At 39.5% G+C, this 21,972-nt stretch overlaps 1 protein-coding gene across 5 annotated transcripts in view; it reads left to right on the forward strand.

The window, feature by feature from the left end:
* Positions 1-21,972, forward strand: part of LOC149262811 (methionine--tRNA ligase, chloroplastic/mitochondrial-like) — a 440,349-nt gene that overhangs the window by 39,800 nt on the left and 378,577 nt on the right. For all 5 annotated transcript variants that reach the window (XR_016259204.1, XM_089425277.1, XM_089425282.1 and 2 more), the window contains exons 2-3: positions 20,196-20,339; positions 20,731-20,880. Coding sequence is in view for 4 of the 5 variants with exons in the window: in XM_089425277.1 (XP_089281403.1) it covers positions 20,196-20,339; positions 20,731-20,880 (294 nt within the window). In the remaining variant the exon portion in view is untranslated. The remainder of the gene's footprint in view (positions 1-20,195; positions 20,340-20,730; positions 20,881-21,972) is intronic.

Here is a 21,972-nt window from a genome sequence, read left to right on the forward strand (position 1 = left end):
GCAGTGACATAGGTGAGACATAGGCCAATACAGGATGGCATAGCCATAGCCGAGGGTATCCAGCGGGGTACAGGGGTAGGCTGCGGTATACAGTGGCATGTCCAGGAGTTCTGGGATGATCGGTGGTATGTGTTGACCACTACCGGTCAACTACCCATAGCAGTACACCCCTTTTTCTTCACAAAAAGGGATAGCGCTTGATCGACATGTCCGTGCCATTCTATAGTCATCGACAACTTGATCAATTTATGTTGTAAACCCAGTCTGCATGTATAAATTGTAAATAATCTTAGCAGATATGAGTCATATATGTAAATTGCCTAGGTGGACCTAATTTTCTAAGTGATAATCTACGTTCCGGAAGGTTTTTCGTCTCACCGATCCATGATCGGCAGAGTTTTCCTTCAGCCTAACCCCAAAGTCGGAATGGATTTTGTCATTAGAATCTTAGGAGAATCCTAGTGTGTTAATCTGCTAGATTATAGTTGTGTCGCAGAACTGGGTGGTTTATGAGGGTCTATGTCAAATGGGTTTTCCCCCCTTTGGGATGTAAAGTTGTAAAAGTCATGATGTAAAGTGTCTTGAGGGTTAAGAAATGTTTTAATCCCCTCATAAGTCTTAAGTCCTAGGTCCTAGGTGATTTTCCCAAAAGCTAAGTTTGAGGATCCATTTAAAAATAAAATTAAAAACTTAAAAAATTAAAAAAATAAAAATAATAAAATAAAAAAATAATAAAAAAATATAAATAAAGTAAAAAACCTAAAAATAATAAAATAATAATATTTTGAGTAAATAAATGCAGAATTTCAATTTTTTTAATACATTAAAAATTCGACGGATGAGATCAAGAGATATCTTGATCCTCATCGATGTTGAAATTTGGTACCGGAGGACAGGTGGTTCCCTTAGACTTTGATCTTTGGCCTAGGGAAAAGTGTCCAAAAGAATTTAATTTTTCTCCTAAAGTAACTTTATAATTTTTATAAAGTTAAATATAATTTAAAAGTGACTTTAAGTGATAAAGTTACTAAGTCTAATTTTAAAGTGACTTTTATAAAGTCAATGAAAAATTAGAAAGGAAAAGTGACTTTGGAAATAAATGACTAAGTGGGTCTTTATTAAAGTGGGGTAAATTAAAAAAAATAGAAAGTGAGATTTAAATGAGCATTTAATTTCAGCCTTAGATCTCAATCTATTTCAGCCATTGGATTTACTAATTTAGGGATCACCCAAAAGTCACTTGGGGTTAAATTAAAAGAGGAAAAGGAGGAAAATGTTATTCATTCTTTCATGAGCAGATTGGGAGAAGGAGAGCAAGAGAGCAAGAGAGATTTCTGAGCAGGGAGGAGAAGGAGACAACGGCTTGGCACACATTCCAAGGCAGCAGTTGAGCAGATTTGTACAGCTGATTCAGCACACAGTGAAAGGCAGATTTTGGCATGATTTTCGAGGAGTGGTTTGCACAAAAATCGAGGAGCAGTTTGCTGATTTTTCTGCACACAAAACGAGGGCCGTACAATGCATTTATTGTAGTCCGTACAACGCATTTAATGCTAGCTGTACATCAACATTTAATGCTGAAAGTGGGCACGAAAATCGAGGAGGCCGTACAACATTTATTGCTGTCCTGTTTGCTGTAATTTCTAGTTTGCTGTGAGGCATGGGAAAAGAGATAAGTTGTAAATTTGCTTGCTGATTTTTTGCTGAATATTTCGCACTGTAAAAAGACAATTTTCAGAAATAAAGAAGAGCTCTCAAACTGGTTTTCCCCAAGAGTTGTAGGGGGTTTTTCTAGGGTCAAGTTGACCAAAAATCTCAGTGTTTAAATGTGTTTTAATGGCTGTTTATTACTGTTGATATTTATTTCTGCAATTTCCAGCATTCTGTAAAATTTCCAGAATTAGCGTTTTCAGCAATATTTATTTTTCAGTTTGTTAAATGTATGGTTATGGGAAAGGGCATTTAACTACATGGGAGAAATAAGGAAACTGAAAACCGGGGTGGGAAAACAGAAATTTCTACATGGTATTAGAGCTTGAGTGCTGAAGGACAATTTGGGACAGCAAAAGGAAAAATTACAGCTGCTGATTTTTCACTCAGAAAATTCCAGCGAGCTGATTTTTTTCATAAACAGGTGTTTTATCTTTACTACAGCAGTTCTATTTTTCAGTTTTAGGACAGCAGAATGTCATTGAGATTGAGGGTGGAAGATAGGCTGGATGGGCATACAAATTACAACATTTGGAAGGAGAGAATGCAGAGTATCTTTGAGGAGGCAGAAGTCTGGGATATCATGGTGCATACCACACAGAACCCTATTGTTGTGCCTACTGATGCTACTCAGTTAACAACTTATAATAAGAAGAACAACAAGGGTAAGAGGCTGATTCTAGACGGAATCAAAGACTATTGAATTCCTCATGTGAGAGGAAAGAGCAATGCCCATGAGACGTGGACAACATTGTCCAATCTCTACCAGAGTACCAATGAGAACCGGAAGATGGTCCTGAAGGAGAAGCTGAAAAACATTAAGATGGGTAATGATAGTGCAGTTGGATATCTCACAAAAATTACTAATGTGAGAGATGAGTTGGCAGCGATTGGAGAGGCCATTCCACCCACTGAGTTGGTGCGGATTGCAGTGAATGGCCTCCCCTGTTCATGGTTGAACTTTGCTGATGGGGTTTGTGCACGTGAGACCCTTCCCACATGGGAGAGGTTTTGGGATGATTGCATTCAGACAGAGATCATGAAAGGTCAGCTTGGGGCAGCCAAGCCAGTTGAGCAGGATGAGGATGTAGCACTGGTGGCAGGAGGCAAGAAAGGAAAAGGGAAGAAGCAGGCTTCCACAAGCAGTGGTGGGGGCAAAGGCAAAGGTAAAGGTAAACAAGGGAACACACAGAAGGACTATTCCAAGGTGAAGTGTTGGAATTGTCAAAAGATGGGACACTATGCAGTTGTGTGTCCGGAGAAGAAGAAGAAGAAGGGGAAGAACCAGGATGTGGCAGCTTCAGCAGAGATTGAGGACTTTGCAGGTCATTTTGACCGAAAGTTTGCGTTCACTACGTGTGAGTCCTCTAGTGCAGGATCACCTGCCACACAGGTTCAGAGGGAGCATGCTTTTCCCTCGATTAGCGGAGCATCTTCAGGGCTCTGGTATGTGGACAGTGGGGCTTCACGTCATATGACAGGAGTCCGTAAGTACTTCTCAGAGCTTTCAGAGAGTGGCACTGATATTGAGGTAGTACTCGGTGATGACAGAGTTGTTAGAGCAGTTGGGGTGGGGACACTGACATTTTAGAGGGAGTCCAAACCTCCCTTGAAAGTGTCAGATGTTCTTTATGTGCCAGGGATGAGGAAGAACCTCATATCCGTCTCAGCTTTGGAGGACAGAGGATATGAGGTACTGTTCAGGGGAGGACAGGTGTTGATGTATCCCAGGGGCACTCCAGCTGATTCAGCTAGAGTGATAGGTGTACGCCATGCAAAGGTGTACAAGTTTGCATTCCAGCCCCTTTTGGCATTGAGCAGTAGTATCGACAACAGAGCTAGCAGTTTTGAGTTGTGTGAGATTTGGCACTGCAGGATGGGACATATGTATCATGGAGCCTTGAGGACATTGCGGGAGATCACTACAGGTGTGCCAGATTTCAGTACTGATCACTTTGATACTTGCAGAGGTTGTGCGATGGGCAAGTTTGCCAAATCCACTTTTCCCAGTAGTGACAACAGAGCGACTGGGATACTTGATTTGATTCATTCCGATGTGAGCGATCGGATGTCTCATGTTTCCTTGAGTGGATATGAGTACTATGTTTTATTCATTGATGATCACTCCAGGAGGACCTGGATTTATTTTTTGAAGACCAAGAGTGAGGTCTTCAAGCGGTTTCAGGAGTTCAGAGCTCTTGTGGAGACACAGACAGGTCGAAAGATCAAGTCCCTGAGGTCGGACAATGGAGGAGAGTACACCCTTGGAGAGTTTGTTAACTATTGTGCGGAGGCAGGCATTAGGAGGGAGTTCACTGTTCCTTACAACCCCCAGCAGAACGGGGTTGCAGAGAGGAAGAACAGATCCATCATAGGGGCTGCCAAAGCCATGTTACATGATCAGGGGTTGCCATTGTTCTTGTGGGCAGAGGCCTGCAACACAGTTGTTTACTTGCAGAACAGGAGTCCGCATCGTGCCTTGGGGCACATGACTCCGAGGAGTCTTTCTCTGGAAAGAAGCCTGATATTGGTCATCTTCATATCTTTGGATGCATTACATACTCCTATATACCTAAGGAGAAGAGGACCAAACTAGAGCCCACCGCAGAGAAGGGTATCTTTGTGGGCTACAGTGAGACCTCAAAGGCCTTTCGGATTTACATTCCTGCACAGAGGAGAGTTGTTGTCAGACGGGATGTGAAGTTCGAGGAGGACAGGGCCTTTAGGAGGTCACGGGAGTTAGAGCATCTAGATCATCTAGACCCTCAGCAGCAGTTGAGTCAGTCGCAGGGATCCAGTGGGCAGGGATCAGGAGGATCAGGAGGATAAAGTGACTTTTATAAAGTCAATGAAAAATTAGAAAGGAAAAGTGACTTTGGAAATAAATGATTAAGTGGGTCTTTATTAAAGTGGGGTGAATTAAAAAAAATAAAAAGTGAGATTTAAATGAGCATTTAATCTTAGCCTTAAATCTCAATCTATTTCAGCCATTGGATTTAGGGATCACCCAAAAGTCACTTGGATCACCCAAAAGTCACTTGGGCTTAGATTAAAGGAGGAAAAGGAGGAAAAGGTCATTCATTCTTTCATGAGTAGATTGGCAGAAGAAGAGCAAGAGAGCAAGAGAGATTTCTGAGCAGGGAGGAGAAAGAGACAGCAGCTTGGCACACATTCCAAGGTAACAGTTGAGCAGATTTGTACAGCTGATTCAACACACAGTGAAAGGCAGATTTTGGCACGATTTTCGAGGAGTGGTTTGCACAAAAATCGAGGAGCAGTTTGCTGATTTTTCTGCACGCAAAACGAGAGCCGTACAACGCATTTATTGCAGTCCGTATAGCGCATTTAATCCTGACTGTACATCAACATTTAATGCTGAAAATGGGCACAAAAATCGAGGAGGCTGTACAACATTTATTGCTGTCCTGTTTGCTGTAATTTCTAGTTTGCTGTGAGGCATGGGAAAAGAGATAAGTTGTAAATTTGCTTGCTGATTTTTTGCTGAATATTTCTCACTGTAAAAAGGCAATTTTCAGAAATAAAGAAGAGCTCTCAAACTGGTTTTCCCCAAGAGTTGTAGGGGGTTTTTCCACGGTCAAGTTGATTAAAAATCTCAGTGTTTAAATGTGTTTTAATGGCTGTTTATTATTGCTGATTTTTATTTCTGCAATTTCCAGCATTCTGTAAAATTTCCAGAATTTGTGTTTTCAGCAATATTTATTTTTCAGTTTGTTAAATGTATGGTTATGGGAAAGGGCATTTAACTACATGGGAGAAATAAGGTGAAACTGAAAACCGGGGTGGGAAAACAGAAATTTCTACAATCGACGGTCAAGATTATTTTGACGTGGATCACTTGAACTAGCTGTTGGGAACTTTTCCTTTAAATAGGGTGCTAGGGGTCATTTGAGATCATTCGATCTGTGAGTCTGGTGCTGAAGAAGCTCTCTTGTAATCTGTTTCTGGTGCTAATAAAGAAAGACTTTGGGGTTGAAATCTTGTTGGTGTTACTCTTCGGAAGTGCTGTGAGCTATTTTATTTTCTGCATATTTTAATTTTCAGCCATTAGTAACAGCTTATTGAAGAGTATTGTTGAGCATAGGTATCTTGTTCACTTGCTAGCGTTTGAATGGTATTAGGTTTTCTGAAGTAATGGCAGGTATCTCCATCGCTGTTGAGATCTAGTACTGTTTTTTCTCTCTTTATTGATGGTTGAAGTGAGCTGTGCAGGAAACCCTAATTGAAGAAGACCAGTGGACGTTTGGAGAAGTTCTCGGCTGAACTAGCCAACTCCCGTAAGCATTTTTCTTGCAGAGCCCAGCTAGTTTTGAACCTGGGTTTATCATTTAGTTTATTTTTCTGAATTGCATGAGAGGTTTTCTGAAGTTTTTTCATAGTAAATCTGGAATTTTCGATAATATTACTGCTGGTTACTGATTAATCTGGCTGTTTAAGAGTCAAGAGTTGTAAATATTGTTTAAATCATTTAGGGTTTTAATTTTGTTTTATGCACATATTATTTTTTAGCGATTTTTCGTTTCAAGTTCGCAGGGTTTCTGAAGCACCCGAGGGTTTATCAACGCTGCACAGTTGTCGGGTCTGCGTTCTATGCTCTCTCTCACACTCATCTGCAGCTACCAAACCATAGACTTCTGCGTTTTCACTCTGAGCCACCAGCGTATTCCCTTATCCTCCATGCAGTGTTCACGCTGCCGATCCAGCAGCATCTCCACCATCGTGCGTCCAAAATCCAGTCAAATCCCCACATCTGCAAACAAGATTTAAAAGCCTGCATCCCTCACGCAGTTCATCAACGCTCCAAACCTCTGCGTCTTCACCATTCCATACGCTGTTACCTCTCCCCTCCATGCTTCTGCTTCAGCTGCTCTCATCGCGTCCATCTATTAGCCGTTGTCAAACGTCCAACCTGCAGCATATTCAAGCAAACTCCTAAACTGTCTCGTAGCTGCTGTTCGACCTCCCATCGATCAGCTCCTTTGAGCTTTGCTGCCATCATCCTTGCCAGTCCTCTTGACGCTGCCTCAAACAAAACCATCGCCCACGCTGCTTGCATCAGACACCAAACTGCAGAACGCGTTTTCTTTTGGGGTATACACGGGCCAAATCTGCGTGCTGAGAGAAATTAGTCTTCAAGCGTTTGAAAGTCTTCTCTTTCCGTCCACCATCAAAAGGCACTCATCCGTTGGACAACCTGCGTGCTGCATTGAGCATTGCTGGAAGCTACAATCGAGCCTGCAAACCTCTCCGTCCACCCTCACATTCCGCCGTCTGAAAGCGTTCTCTCTGCATATACGGGCTAGCATTCATTTTTTTTTTTCGTAGGTTACTTAGTTTTACTTTCAGTTAGTTTAGTTCTTTGTCATTTAAGTTTAGGTTTTTTTTTTAGAACGTTCAACTTTGTTTAAATTTTAAAGTAAATCCAAAAAAGAAAAATCATAAAAAAGCTTAGGTTTCGATTTTTTTATTTTCCTTAGTCTTAGATTAATTCTTAGCTTTGTTTCATTTTGAGTTTTAAAATTAAAATTAAAAAAAAAAAATCGAATTTTTGTTTTAAATTAGGTTTTATTTCATTCAAATTTATTTATTTATTTTTATTTAGACTTTAGTTTTAGTTTAGATTTTTAAGCTTTGTTTAAAAAAAAAAAAAGATTTTTATGGTTTTGTTAGGGTTAGATTTTAGAGTTTTGTTTTAGATTTAGATTTAGGTTCTCAGTTATTTTGTTTTTCATTTAAATAATTTGAATTTTATTTAAAAGAAAAAAAATAAAAATAAAAATGTTTCTTTTAGTTTAGTTTTATATAGATTTTTTGATTTAGTCTTTAATTTTCTTCAAAAAATATAAAAATATTTTGGGAAAACTTTTTGCCAATTTTAGTCTTGGCTCGGGAATTTTTAGGTTTCATCTTTTATGCTGAGGCTAAATTTTTTGATGTGGAATGAATGATTATCATTTTATGTGAGTTGGCATGCATTAGCTACATGAATATGATATCTGGTTAATGTTCATAATTGCGTGGTTGTTTAAAGCATTTATCTTTTCGAAATTTTTAATCGCTGGATATCGTTATTGAGCTTTAATCATTATAAGAACATTGTGGTTTTACTGGATATCTTGCATCGTTCAAGTTATTTGATGATAAATGATTGCTGTACATGGTTTACATCTCTGCAACATCTAGTAAATAATCGTTTAATCATTTTTCTCATAAGGCACTGGTCTGTTAATCTAGTAAAATCTATTTAGTGCCGGTTTCCTTTCGTGTCTCCCAACCCAACTGGTTCACAGTTGGTCGTCCATTTCCCTATAGGGTCTACCCCCCTTAGCCGCAGGAGACAGGCTTAAACGGAGAGATCAGGGATCAGAGTGACAACCCCCAATCTGAGCGTTGTCGTGACAATCTATGCGACAACATTTTTTGGCGCCGTTGCTGGGGATAGAGTTTTTCTGTCCTTGGTTCTTTCATTTCGAGCTTTTTCGTGTTTCACTTCTTGTTCAGGTGGCGACTCCACTTCATATATTATCTTCAAGAGTGTATACTAGAAGACATCCAAGCAGTCTGTGCAATCCTACTCCTGATCCTGAAAAGGTCCTCAGGGTACGATTACACAAACTCTCTTCTCGTACACTTCTTGTTAACCTTGGACAAGAAGCCCTCTCTGACATTCATTTGCTTTTTAAAGGTCAAGTTAGGCACAACATCATGGATATGTATGCCCCTTGCAATTTTTCTATCATTCCAGGGTATCCCAATGCTATTCCATCAGTTGGGATAGATAAATTGCCTAACTTTCAGGGAGATAATGCTATTAGTGCAAATTCGCATCTAAGAGACTTTAGTATATGGATGGCTAAATATGCAAGGTCTCCTGATTTCGATCATGAAGATGTTAGAATGACTCTTTTCATTTTGACCTTGGGGGGTGATGCTCATGAATGGTTTACTGAAAAACCCCAGAATTCATTTGATTCCTTAGAATCAATCATTAATGCATTTAAAGAAAAATATGGAGATAAGAGAGAAGGAAGACACCTCGTAAAAGCTATTAGCCTAATAAAAAAGAGAGAGGATGAAACTGTTGAAGAATTTAATAAAAGATTAATGGTATTGTTAGAGAATTACCTCAAGACTATAAACCTACAGACAAAACTCTCCAAGATTTTACATTGATGCCTTTAGTCCTGAGCCATGTTATGAATTAAGGCGTGCTAAACTTAATGATTATAGAGATTGCCAAGCCTTAGCTATAGAGCTTGAAAAGGACAAGGCCGCATCTGGGAAGTCTGAGATTCCAAGTTTCGATAGGGCTGCTACGAAACTAAAGGAACCTAAAGGAAAAGCAGTTCAAGAACCTGAAAGTGAGCTTGTTCTCAAATTGCTTCAAAAAATTGAAACTATGGAAATTAATCATAATAAGGAGATAACCACTTTGCAGAATAGGTTGATCCAAATGGAAAGATCGCAAACGCAGAATTTTCAACCTCGAAATAATAATAATAGAAATAACAATTGGCAAAGGAAGGGTCAATCTAGTGAGCAGAGACCTCCTAATCCGCTAAATAATTTGGTTGATAATGCTCCTCCTTATTGTCGGGTTTGTGATGCTCTTCATGAAGAGGCCACTTGTCCCATCGTTAGAAGAATTTTAGATAATGGAATGTTTGGAACAGGTGATCAAATAAATGTAGTAGGCAACAAGTTTCCTTTGTCTATGGATGATTGGATAGAGGTCAAGGAAAAGAGTCGTGATGTTGTGAATCCTTCATCAGCTTTTAGTATAAATAACCTTGAAAATGAAGATGATATTTTGGCTAGGTTATATGGTGAAAAACCCTCTCCCGAGCAAATCTTGGAAATTGCTAGAGATAAGGGTTTGACCTATCAGAGAAGGGATAAAGATCAAAGCGGGAATCAAATTCCCCCTCGAACTTTTAACCCTGGTGTAAACTCTGGAATAGATGTCGATTTGGGAAGTTGGTTTAACAATGCAAAAATCTGGGTTCCTGTCTCCAAGATTGCTAAAACCCCTTCCCAAAGAGACAAGTTTCTAAAAGCGATTCAAGGTCCTCAAGTCAATACTTCTCAAAAGAAGACTCGGGAAGTTGACTATCATGATGCTCCCATATATCTGCAAAGCTTAGATGCTGATAACAAAGATCACCAGCCTTTCTTTATCACCTTATTAGTTAATGGGTATAAATTGAATAATTGCATGTTAGATTCTGGTGCATCAGCTTGTGTAATGACTAAAAGGGTCATGGAACAACTTCACTTAAGAGTTTCTAGACCCTACTATAACATATGCGCCATGGATTCTAAGAAAATTGAAGTACATGGTTTAATCAAAGATTTGCAAGTTCATCTTTCAGTTTACCTAGACATCATGGTTGTCATGGATATTGTTGTTGTGGATGTGCCTGATGCCTGGGGTATGCTGTTATCTAGAAAGTGGGCCTCTGATTTAGGAGGAAGTATTCAAATGAATTGGTCATATGCTATGATTCCTTCTCCTAGGGGGAATGGTTTTGTAAGACTAAATAGAGGGCCCGAAAGAAAATTTCATGTTGAAGATCCTAAGAGACCTCACAACGAAATAATCAAAGAGCAATCTGACATTGGGAACTATGCCATCTTGTCTAATTTTATACTTCCTCCCGATGATAAGATTAGGGATCTCAAGGGTAAATTTTGGTATATGTACTTCGATGGTGCAGCGTCTAGGCATGGTAAAGGTGCTGGAATAGTGCTTAAATCTCCCCTTGGTCACATTTTCAAGTTTGCATATCGATTAGAATTTGAAGCAACCAACAATGTCGCTGAATATGAGGCTATATTGTTGGGGCTTGAGTTGGCCAAGTCTTTGAAGGTTAAATTGCTTAGTATTAAGGGGGATTCTGATTTAGTTATCCTGCAGCTTAAAAATAAATCCACATGCAGAAATCAAAGATTAAGAAATTATCGAAATGCTGTGTGGGATACTATGGAGCATTTTGATGCCCTTGACCTCGAAGCAATTCCAAGAGAGCAAAATAGTTTGGCAGATGAACTTGCTGTAGCTGCTACTACTTTCCAGTTATCTGATGAGCTAATTAAAGATAAGATCAAAATGGAAGTAATATTCAGACCATCTGTTCTAGATAACTCAGAGCATTGGCAGGTCTTCAATGATGAAAAGCAAGTCATTCGTTTTCTTAATAGTTTGGATGAGTTTGAGGATTTTCGGATAGTTTCTGAGGAGGATGGATCTTTAAATCATGAGCATATCATAAATCCTACTCCTAGGAATGTGGTTGCCTTAGAGCAACATTTTGATCGGCACGATGCCACGAAGCTGAGAGAGGAAAATAAGATGGACCCAGGCGAATATCTCGAGATAAACATTGGTAATTCTGAAAACCCAAAGATCGTTAAAATTGGTAGAGGTACTAGTTTGGAGGAAAGAAAAAGGATAATTGATTTACTTCGCGAATATCGAGATATTTTAGCTTTTTCTTATGATGAATTAAAGGGCTATAGGGAAGATGTCATGGAACATACTATCCCCTTAAAAGATGAAAATGCTAAACCCTTTCGTCAGAAACTTAGGCAAATTAATCCTAAATTAGCCCCCTTGGTTAAGAAAGAACTTGCGAAAATGCTTGCAGCAGGGATTATCGCTCAAACAAGGCATTCGACATGGTGTTCGAATCTGGTGATTGTTAGGAAAAAGAATGATACGATAAGACTGTGTGTCGATTTTCGAAACCTCAATCTAGCATGCAAGAAAGATAATTACCCTTTGCCAAACATGGAGACTTTGTTGCAAAGAGTAATCGGTTCTGGAATGATGTCGCTGCTAGATGGTTTTTCTGGGTACAATCAGGTATGGGTTAAGAAGGAAGATCGTCATAAAACCACGTTCACCACACCATGGGGTACCTTTGAATACATCAGAATGCCTTTTGGATTAACAAATGTTGGGGCTACATTCCAAAGGGCTATGGATTATGCCTTCAAAGGATTAATCGGGAAATTTATTGAAATTTACCAAGATGATCTTACTGTTTTCTCTAAAGATGGTATCAATCATGTAAATCATCTTAGGCAGGTTTTCGATAGATGTAGAGAATACGGGATTTCTTTGAATCCAGCTAAGTCTGTTTTTGGAGTAACGGAAGGGAAATTACTCGGCCATATCATTTCTAGGGAAGGAATCAAGATTGATCCTGAAAGAATTGAAGCAATCCAAAAGATTCCTCTCCCTCATAATCTTAAATCCCTTCAGTCTTTCCTCGGAAAGATAAATTTTATTAGAAGGTTTATTCCAAATTATGCAGAAATAGCTAAAGCCTATTCAAAATCTTCTAAAGAAAGATGCAAAATTTGTTTGGCAAGAAGACGGCAAAAAGGCTTTCCAAGAAATCAAATGTGCTATCGCAAGAGCTCCTGTCTTAGTTAGTCCCGATTATTCCAAGGATTTCATGTTTTTTTCTTTCGCTTCCGAATATACCATTGCTGGTGTCCTGCTTCAAAAGAATAAAGATGGTCACGAGCAGCCTATTGCCTTCATGAGTAGAGCACTTCAAAATTCCGAATTGAAGTACAATACCATGGAAAAGCAGGCTTATGCCTTGGTCAAGTCTCTTAAGCACTTCAAAAGTTATGTGGGTTATTCTAAAATCATTGCTTTCGTCCCACATTCTGCTGTCAAGGATATATTAACTCAAACTGATTGCTTAGGGACTCGTGCTAGGTGGGTTACTAAAATACAGGAATATGATTTAGAGGTCAGACCCACCAAGATGGTCAAAGGCCAAGGTTTAGCTCAGATGTTAACTGAAGGTAACGAAAAGACTCTTGGTTTGTTCTGTCTTAGCGACCTGTCTTCGCCAGAGTTGCAAAGATTAGGAGAGCATGAGTGGTACAAGGACATAGTTTATTACTTGATGAATCTTGCATGTCCTAACTATTTAGTCGCTCATAAGAGAAGGGCTCTTAGACTAAAAGCCACTAAGTATTGCCTTATGAAGGATGGCCTTGGGTGGAGAAATCCAGAGGGCATAGTGCTTAGGTGTGTTGATGACGTTGAGTCCAAGAAATTAATCTCTAAGTTTCATTCAGGATTTTGTGGTGGTCATTATGCTGCTAGAACTAACGCCCACAAAATCCTGAGAGCTGGCTATTATTGGCCTTCAATTTTTTCTGATGTGCACAAGTTTGTTAGAGCTTGTCAAGCCTGTCAACTATTCACTGGGAAACAGAAGCTTGCTGCTCTGCCTCTACAACCTGTCATTGTAGAGGCACGTTTTCAGCATTGGGGTCTGGACTTCATAGGGAAGTTCCATGAAAATTCTAGCAATGGCTACTCATGGATTTTGACTGCTACGGATTATTTTACTAAATGAGTTGAAGCCATTCCTGCTAAGAATGCCACTGAAAAGGTTATTATGGATTTCATTGAAAATAACATCATTACTAGATTTGGTGTCCCCGCTAAGATCACTACTAACAATGCCAAAGCTTTTAGTTCCTTAGAGTTTTCATCTTTTTGTTTCAAGTATGGCATTGTCTTATCTCATTCGTCAAATTACTATCCTCAGGGTAATGGTCTGGCTGAATCAAGTAACAAGAATTTCATAACCATTATCAAGAAGATAGTAGGAGATAATAAGAGATCATGGGACAACAAAATCAAGTATGCTTTATGGGCAGATAGAATCACTAAGAAGAAAGCTACTGGCAAATCTCCCTTTGAATTAGTTTATGGCTTGGATGTAACTTTACCTGTTCACCTCAAATTGCCAACTTATCAGCTCCTCCAAAATTTTTCTACTAATAAAGATGTTGTTCAGAATAGAATAGATCAGATTGTGGAGTTAGATGAATCTCGTAGGACAACTTTTGATGCTATATGTAAAAATCAATCTAACATTAAGAAAAGCTTTGATAAATTCTCTCAATCTAGATCTTTACAGGTGGGAGATATGGTATTGCTTTGGGACCGCAAGAATGAGAAACCAGGAAAACATAAGAAGTTTGACAGTTTGTGGCTGGGACCTTACATCATTCGAGATATAGCTAGACCAAACTCATTCCACTTGAGCAGACTGGATGGCGAACCACTTGATCTACCAGCGAATGGCCAAATGCTCAAGCTGTTCTTCAAAGATGATATCTGATGCCATAGGGCATCCTTTGTATTGTATTTCTATCCCTACTCCTTTTCATTTCAACATTTCATTTCTGTTTTAGATTAGATTTACTTTTCATAGTTAAAGAGCTTCTATCTTTTATGTGCTTAAATGTTATATGATGATTTTTGAATGGACGCTACTTATTTTTATTGTGTGTTGCGTGGATGCAGATTCTGGATTCTCACATTCCTACAGTGCAACAACGTGTCCCCAAGTAGAGCTAGATGTTGACCACTACCGGTCAACTACCCATAGCAGTACACCCCCTTTTCTTCGCAAAAAGGGATAGCGCTTGATTGACATGTCCGTGCCATTCTACAGTAATCGACAGCTTGATCAATTTATGTTGTAAACCCAGTCTGCATGTATAAATTGTAAATAATCTTAGCAGATATGAGTCATGTATGTAAATTGCTTAGGTGGACCTAATTTTCTAAGTGATAATCTACGTTCCGGAAGGTTTTTCGTCTCACCGATCCATGATCGGCAGAGTTTTCCTTCAGCCTAACCCCAAAGCCGGAATGGATTTTGTCATTAGAATCTTAGGAGAATCCTAGTGTGTTAATCTGCTAGATTATAGTTGTGTCGCAGAACTGGGTGGTTTATGAGGGTCTATGTCAAATGGGTTTTCCCCCTTTGGGATGTAAAGTTGTAAAAGTCATGATGTAAAGTGTCTTGAGGGTTAAGAAATGTTTTAATCCCCTCATAAGTCCTAAGTCCTAGGTCGTAGGTGATTTTCGCAAAAGCTAAGTTTGAGGAACCATTTAAACATAAAATAAAAAAAAAAAAAAAAAAAAAAAAAAAACAAAAAAATATAAATAAAGTAAAAAACCTAAAAATAATAAAATAATAATATTTTGAGTAAATAAATGCAGAATTTCAATTTTTTTAATACATTAAAAATTCGACGGATGAGATCAAGAGATATCTTGATCCTCATCGACGGTCGAGATCATTTTGACGTGAATCACTTGAACTAGCTGTTGGGAACTTTTTCTTTAAATAGGGTGCTAGGGGTCATTTGAGATCATTCGATCTGAGTCTGGTGCTAAAGAAGCTCTCTTGTAATCTGTTTCTGGTGCTAATAAAGAAAGACTTTGGGGTTGAAATCTTGCTGGTGTTACTCTCCGAAAGTGCTGTGAGCTATTTTATTTTCTGCATATTTTAATTTTCAGCCATTAGTAACAGCTTATTGAAGAGTATTGTTGAGCATAGGTATCTTGTTCACTTGCTAGGGTTTGAATGGTATTAGGTTTTCTGAAGTAATGGCAGGTATCTCCATTGCTGTTGAGATCTAGTACTGTTTTTTCTCTCTTTATTGATGGTTGAAGTGAGCTGTGCAGGAAACCCTTATTGAAGAAGACCAGTGGGCGTTTGGGGAAGTTCTCGACTGAACTAGCCAACTTCCGCAAGCATTTTTCTTGCAGAGCCCAACTAGTTTTGATCCTGGGTTTATCATTTAGTTTATTTTTTTGAATTGCATGAGAGATTTTCTGAAGTTTTTCATAGTAAATCTGGAATTTTCGATAATATTACTGCTGGTTACTGATCAATCTGGCTGTTTAAGAGTCAAGAGTTGTAAATACTGTTTAGATCATCTAGGGTTTTAATTTTGTTTTATGCACATATTATTTTTTAGCGATTTTTCGTTTCAGGTTTGCAGGGTTTCTGAAGCACCCGAAGGTTTATCAACGCTGCACAGCTGCCGGGCCTGCGTTCTATGCTCTCTCTCACACTCATCTGCAACTACCAAACCATAGACTTCTGCGTTTTCACTCTGAGCCACCAGCGTATTCCCTTATCCTCCACGCAGTGTTCACGCTGCCGATCCAGTAGCATCTCCACCATCGTGCGTCCAAAATCTAGTCAAATCCCCACATCTGCAAACAAGATTTAAAAGCTTGCATCCCTCACGCAGTTCATCAACGCTCCAAACCTCTGCATCTTCACCATTCCATACGTTGTTACCTCTCCCCTCCACGCTTCTGCTTCAGCTGCTCTCATCGCGTCCATCTATTTAGCCGCTGTCAAACGTCCAACCTGCAACATATTCAAGCAAACTCCTAAACTGTCTCGCAGCTGCTGTTCGAGCTCCCATCGATCAGCTCCTTTGAGCTTTGCTGCCATCATCCTCGCCAGTCCTCTTGACGCTGCCTCAAACAAAACCATCGCCCACGCTGCTTGCATCAGACACCAAACTGCAGAACGTGTTTTCTTTTGGGGTATACACGGGCCAAATCTGCGTGCTGAGAGAAATTAGTCTTCAAGCGTTTGAAAGTCTTCTCTTTCCGTCCACCATCGAAAGGCACTCATCTGTTGGACAACCTGCGTGCTGCGTTGAGCATTGCTGGAAGCTACAATCGAGCCTGCAAACCTCTCCGTCCGCCCTCACATTCCGCCGTCTGAAAGCGTTCTCTCTGCGTATATGGGCTAGCATTCCTTTTTTTTTCGTCGGTTACGTAGTTTTAGTTTCAGTTAGTTTAGTTCTTTGTCATTTAAGTTTAGTTTTTTTTTAGAACGTTCAACTTTGTTTAAATTTTAAAGTAAATCCAAAAAAGAAAAATCATAAAAAAGCTTAGGTTTCGATTTTTTTATTTTCCTTAGTCTTAGATTAAATCTTAGCTTTGTTTCATTTTGAGTTTTAAAATTAAAATTTTCAAAAAAATCAAATTTTTGTTTAAAAAAAAAAAGATTTTTATGGTTTTGTTAGGGTTAGATTTTAGAGTTTTGTTTTAGATTTAGATTTAGGTTCTCAGTTATTTTGTTTTTCATTTAAATAATTTGAATTTTATTTAAAAGAAAAAAAAATAAAAAATAAAAATGTTTCTTTTAGTTTAGTTTTATATAGATTTTTTGATTTAGTCTTTAATTTTCTTTAAAAAATATAAAAATATTTTGGGAATTTTTTTTGCCAATTTCAGTCTTGGCTCGGGAATTTTTAGGTTTCATCTTTTATGCCGAGGCTAAAATTTTTGATGTGGAATGAATGATTATCATTTTATGTGAGTTGGCATGCATTAGCTACATGAATATGATATCTGGTTAATGTTCATAATTGTGTGGTTGTTTAAAGCATTTATCTTTTCGAAATTTTCAATCGCTGGATATCGTTATTGAGCTTTAATCATTATAAGAACATTGTGGTTTTATTGGATATCTTGCATCGTTCAAGTTATTTGATGATAAATGATTGCTGTACATGGTTTACATCTCTGCAACATCTAGTAAATAATCGTTTAATCATTTTTCTCATAAGGCACTGGTCTGTTAATCTAGTAAAATCTATTTAGTGCTGGTTTCCTTTCGTGTCTCCCAACCCAACTGGTTCACAGTTGGTCGTCCATTTCCCTATAGGGTCTACCCCCCTTAGCCGCGGGAGACAGGCTTAAACGGAGAGATCGGGGATCAGAGTGACAACCCCCGGTCTGAGCGTTGTCGTGACAATCTGTGCGACAACAATATGCAGGGGTGTATAGTGCCACACAATGAGGTCTTGGAGTGTTGCCTCCAGGCAGACCCTTGGACGGAAACACCAGGCATACCTTTGGGCGTAGTTCAACTAGGATCAACGGGGACATAGATGAGCGATACTTGATGGTATTCGCGGGGACTCACACACCTGACCCTCTTCTACATCTCTCACGGGCGTAGTCGATTTTGTTGTCGAATTTCTGCACTCTGGACATGAGTAGCGGAGGACGAGGAGCTCACCTGAGATATTTGAGCGACACTTAGTGCACTAGGGGGGAGACTTTCCAGCAGTGGCATTGGGTTGGTGCGTCAGTTGACAGCCACAGGTTGGGGGATGAGGTGATCATCTGCAGGGGTGGCATATTGTTCATCATCGAGCCTATGTCTAGGGAGCTAGTCACGAGGGAGACATGTGTCACTCTTTTCTCAGGGCATGTCGGGACCATGCATGAGCAGAGGATACCGACTACAACTGAGGTAGTTTCCCAGTATGTGTACGGGCTCCAGAACTTATATTGGCACATTATCGAGAGAACGGATGGAAGACCCAGGGGGGATGGTTGGCAGGGACATGAGGGATCCACATACCCTGAGTCGATTACGAGTATCAAATACCCATCTTTTGGTTGCATTCAGGGGGTAGCTCCTTCGCACACGTGGCTTCCAGCGATCATCGGTACTACACAATGGCAGACATAGGGTAGATTAGCATGCATCAGATTAGCCCACGATATATGGAGCCTTTTTACTAATTACATGCAGGGACAAGGGCCAAAGGGATTCCATCGGTTGACAGGGCTATGCCGCAGTAGGTCTGACTATGGGATGCAGGGATTCAGTTGATCAATAGATCACTCGTGATGAGCAGAGTCGTGGCAGAGAGTGATATAGTTCACTCATGGAATGACACACGGGGGTTCACAGAGGGTTTCATCATATATGGGGAGGCAGACATTCTTTGTTGCTGCATAGGTTCGGAGTTAGATTTGGATGGATAGGCCATGGTGCCATGGAGATGCCCAAGCAAGATGTGTCTCGCCTCTTTCAGTATTCCACCATCGAGTTCTAGGAGAGGAGGATATTGACTGCGCACGATGGGGAGTATGACATAGTAAGAGTAGCGTAGCGTCAGCATGGTGGCACTACTCTGGGACTAGCTGGGAACTTGGGCATCACAGCTCTCCACAACTCAATAACCTTTAGGGATGCGCCAACTACTGTAGAGGGAGATCATACAGATCTTCCATTAGGCTTTAGCGAGTCACTGATGGAGCAGGGGACTTCTGGTACTTTCACCAGGCAATATAGTGTGTGGAGCGAGGGGGGCTTCATGTTGGATAGGATTGCGTGGGATCTTGGTATTGAAGGATTCGTTCATATCAGGACAATGCTGAGGTTAGGCACGATCCAATGGCACATCTGGGACATGGCACATTTTGCAGTGACAATGGGGAGCAACAGTTAGAGAGGATGCTTGCTTAGGGATTGCTTGAGGACAAGCGATTTTTGGTGCATTGGAGGAGCTTATCGAATGAGGATTCCACTTGGGAGGGTGAGCACATTTTGGAGCACCCAGCTTTGAGGTTGCTTGAGGGCAAGCAACATTTTGGAGGGGAGGACTGTCATGTCCCTTCTCAAACACATTTGTAACAAGGTGTTTCCATACATTTTTGCACAATTTTGGCTAAGGGAAAGAACCCAACATTTTTGACTTAGGGACTTAGGAGGAAATCCGACTTAATTTGATTGCTAGTGGAAGGTGGGGGCCACCCACGTGGGAATTGAACTAGGCCATTCGAATGGCTTGGAGGGAATTTGAAGTGTTGGATGGAGGGGCCCACATGAGGCAAGGAAGACCCACAAAGATAAAAGGAGAGAGCTCTCATTTGGGATTATTCATACATCTTGCAAACAAAATCACTTGACTGTTCACTTTGCTGTTTAGCTGAGTCAACCGGTTGTTTAGCCACGAATCTCTGAGTCAAATATGGAGATTGTCCTGCTGAATATTGCAAGTTGATTTGACTTGAAAGGGAAGTTTGGATGCTGAGATCTGTACTGCTGAGATCTGTACTGAAGGAGGACTCATAAATTATGTTGGAGATTTAATGTATTGTGGGGGAGTGTTAAAAAATATTAATATCATTAGATCTGCTTTTAAGCAGATGCCGTTAAGTACTTTAGGAATGTTTGTAACAGATAGCTTTATGTACTGTCAGTTAGTAAGTTGGAAAGTCTCTTGTAAGGTATATGGGAAGTTTCTTGTAATGCAACAGACACAGAGGTATACAGAGTTTATAAATGAAAGGTAGACAAATGAGAGATTGGGTGAGACTGGAGGTCCTTTATGGGCAGATTTATTCTTTGTACATATGACAAGAAAAATTAGTTCCGCTATCATAGACTTCGTCTTGGTTAGTCACCTCATATCTGTGTTCATTATCTGGTTTAATGCATGTTCCTATATGATGGTTATTTGTTGCCTCTCTTTTATTACATAATGTATTCTGTTGTTGATATCTTTGAATTACATTTTTACAACGTTTTATCTGTTTGAATTTATGTGTAGTTTAGATCCATCGAAAAACTGTTACCCTGAAAACTATATTGCTTTTCTGGATTGGCAAATGCTGGAGTCTAAGTTTTTCAAAGGATTTGCCATCCCATGTTTTTTCTTTGAGGTGGGGGAGGGGAAGGAAAGGGGTGGCTGCACATTTCTATTGTTTCAAGTGTATAATATAGGATATTTGTTCACTTTCTTATCACATTACATGGCTGCATCAGGGTAAATGCTCACATTTTTGTCAAATTTTACTGCAGAGATTACAAGGGAAAAAGGTAGTTTTCATAACAGGAACAGATGAGCATGGAGAGAAAATTGCCATGGCTGCTGCTGCTAAAGGTCAAAACCCAAAAGATCATTGTGATCATATTGCATATGATTACCAAGCATTGTGGAAAGATGTATTCCTCATTTACTTTTCTCCTGTTGTTTTATCAAAACATCTATCTTTTGTTCACTAATGTGCCAGGATGATTGTAAGATCTGAATTTCTCCTTCTACTAGCATAAGGAGGAATAGTATTTAGGATCTTCTAGATATAAAGAAGATGTTAAAAATTAAATTGTCTTCTCCTCACTTCATCTGCTGTATATCTTCACTTCTTTTCCTTGACGATTAACAGTAAATATCGAAGCACAAGATGAATCATAGTATTAGCTCATTAATTTCCTCAACAATATTGTATATGATCTTCTTCCCTCTAAGGTCCTTTGTTTGTATTTTAGAGGTGACATAGTTTATATGTTGTACTGCTTGTAAGCCATGTTTTAATTTTTATTTGGATTGCTGCAGCTGGACATCACTTATGACAAGTTCATTCGCACAACAAATCCTTGTCATGAAGTAATTGTGAAGGAGTTTTATAAAAGAGTCATTGCCAAGGGAGATATCTATCATGCAGACTATGAGGGACTTTACTGCGTCAATTGTGAGGAATACAAGGTACCAACTACATTTATTTTTCTTCAAATTTAGAAGCATTTGTTTCAACTTCTACACAGACTTATCAAGACTCTAATCTAATACTACTGAAGTTGCATATCTGTGTGTATTTCTACATCCCCTTCCAAAGTAGATGCATGGAGAAAGGCAATCATTTCTCTATTTCACCACATATAATTTCTTCTTTCCAATCGTGCCATATGATCCATGAGTTTTATAAGTTATGATGCAATTGTACATCAATCGTGGTGATTGGAATGCTAATAATCTTCATTATGCTTGATTGCTAAAAGAAGCTGAACTAATAGGCATTAGTTACAATCAATAGACAGTGTTGTCTATTATTGATTATTTCTGCACTTAAGATTCAAAGTCCAAAGATTGGTGCAAGCTTAAGTGTAACTCAAGAGAGATGCCAACGTCACCACCACACATCCTCTTCCCACTTAAGTCTGGTTTTTCTCTGGTACAACCATGTGGGGGGGGGTGGTTGTTACAAGAGAAATGGAGAACTTGTGTCCAATTTATTTGATCTGATGTTTCTAGCCTTTGATGCAAATCTTATCATTAGAGAGCAACCTGTTACCCACCATTTTGAGGGTGATATCTCTAGGAGAATTTTTTTCTCCAAGATGGTCTTCAACCGGTAGCCAACAGCCCATTGCAGCCACCAACTAGCTCGTTCTGCCACTTCTCTGCCACTTGAGCCAGCGATGTGGTCCCTCACCCATCTGTCATGATCGTATGTTTGAAAGTGGGCGTATTGAACCTAAAGGTATGCCTTTTCATTTGGTAATTGAGTATTGTAGTTTGCTTATCATGGAAAAAACCTAGAAAATTATCCGCCTCTAAAAAAAGAAAGGATAATTAACCAGATAAAAGAAACACTCTAAGGTGTACTTGTTTGTTGATCGAGTCCCAACATCCTAGGCTTGTTACAGATTCAAAATTCATTATTACTAGTGTTGACCACTACGTGTCAACTACCCCATAGTAGTACACCCCCTTTTTCGCAAAAGGGATAGCGCATGATCGATGTGTTCCTGCCATCCAACTATCATCATCAACCTAAGGATCATTTCATAATTGTAA

The sequence above is a fragment of the Pinus tabuliformis genome, chromosome 6, assembly GCF_031772625.1.
Source record: "Pinus tabuliformis cultivar Carrire ecotype Pingquan chromosome 6, CPIR1, whole genome shotgun sequence".
Lineage (NCBI taxonomy): Eukaryota > Viridiplantae > Streptophyta > Pinopsida > Pinales > Pinaceae > Pinus > Pinus tabuliformis.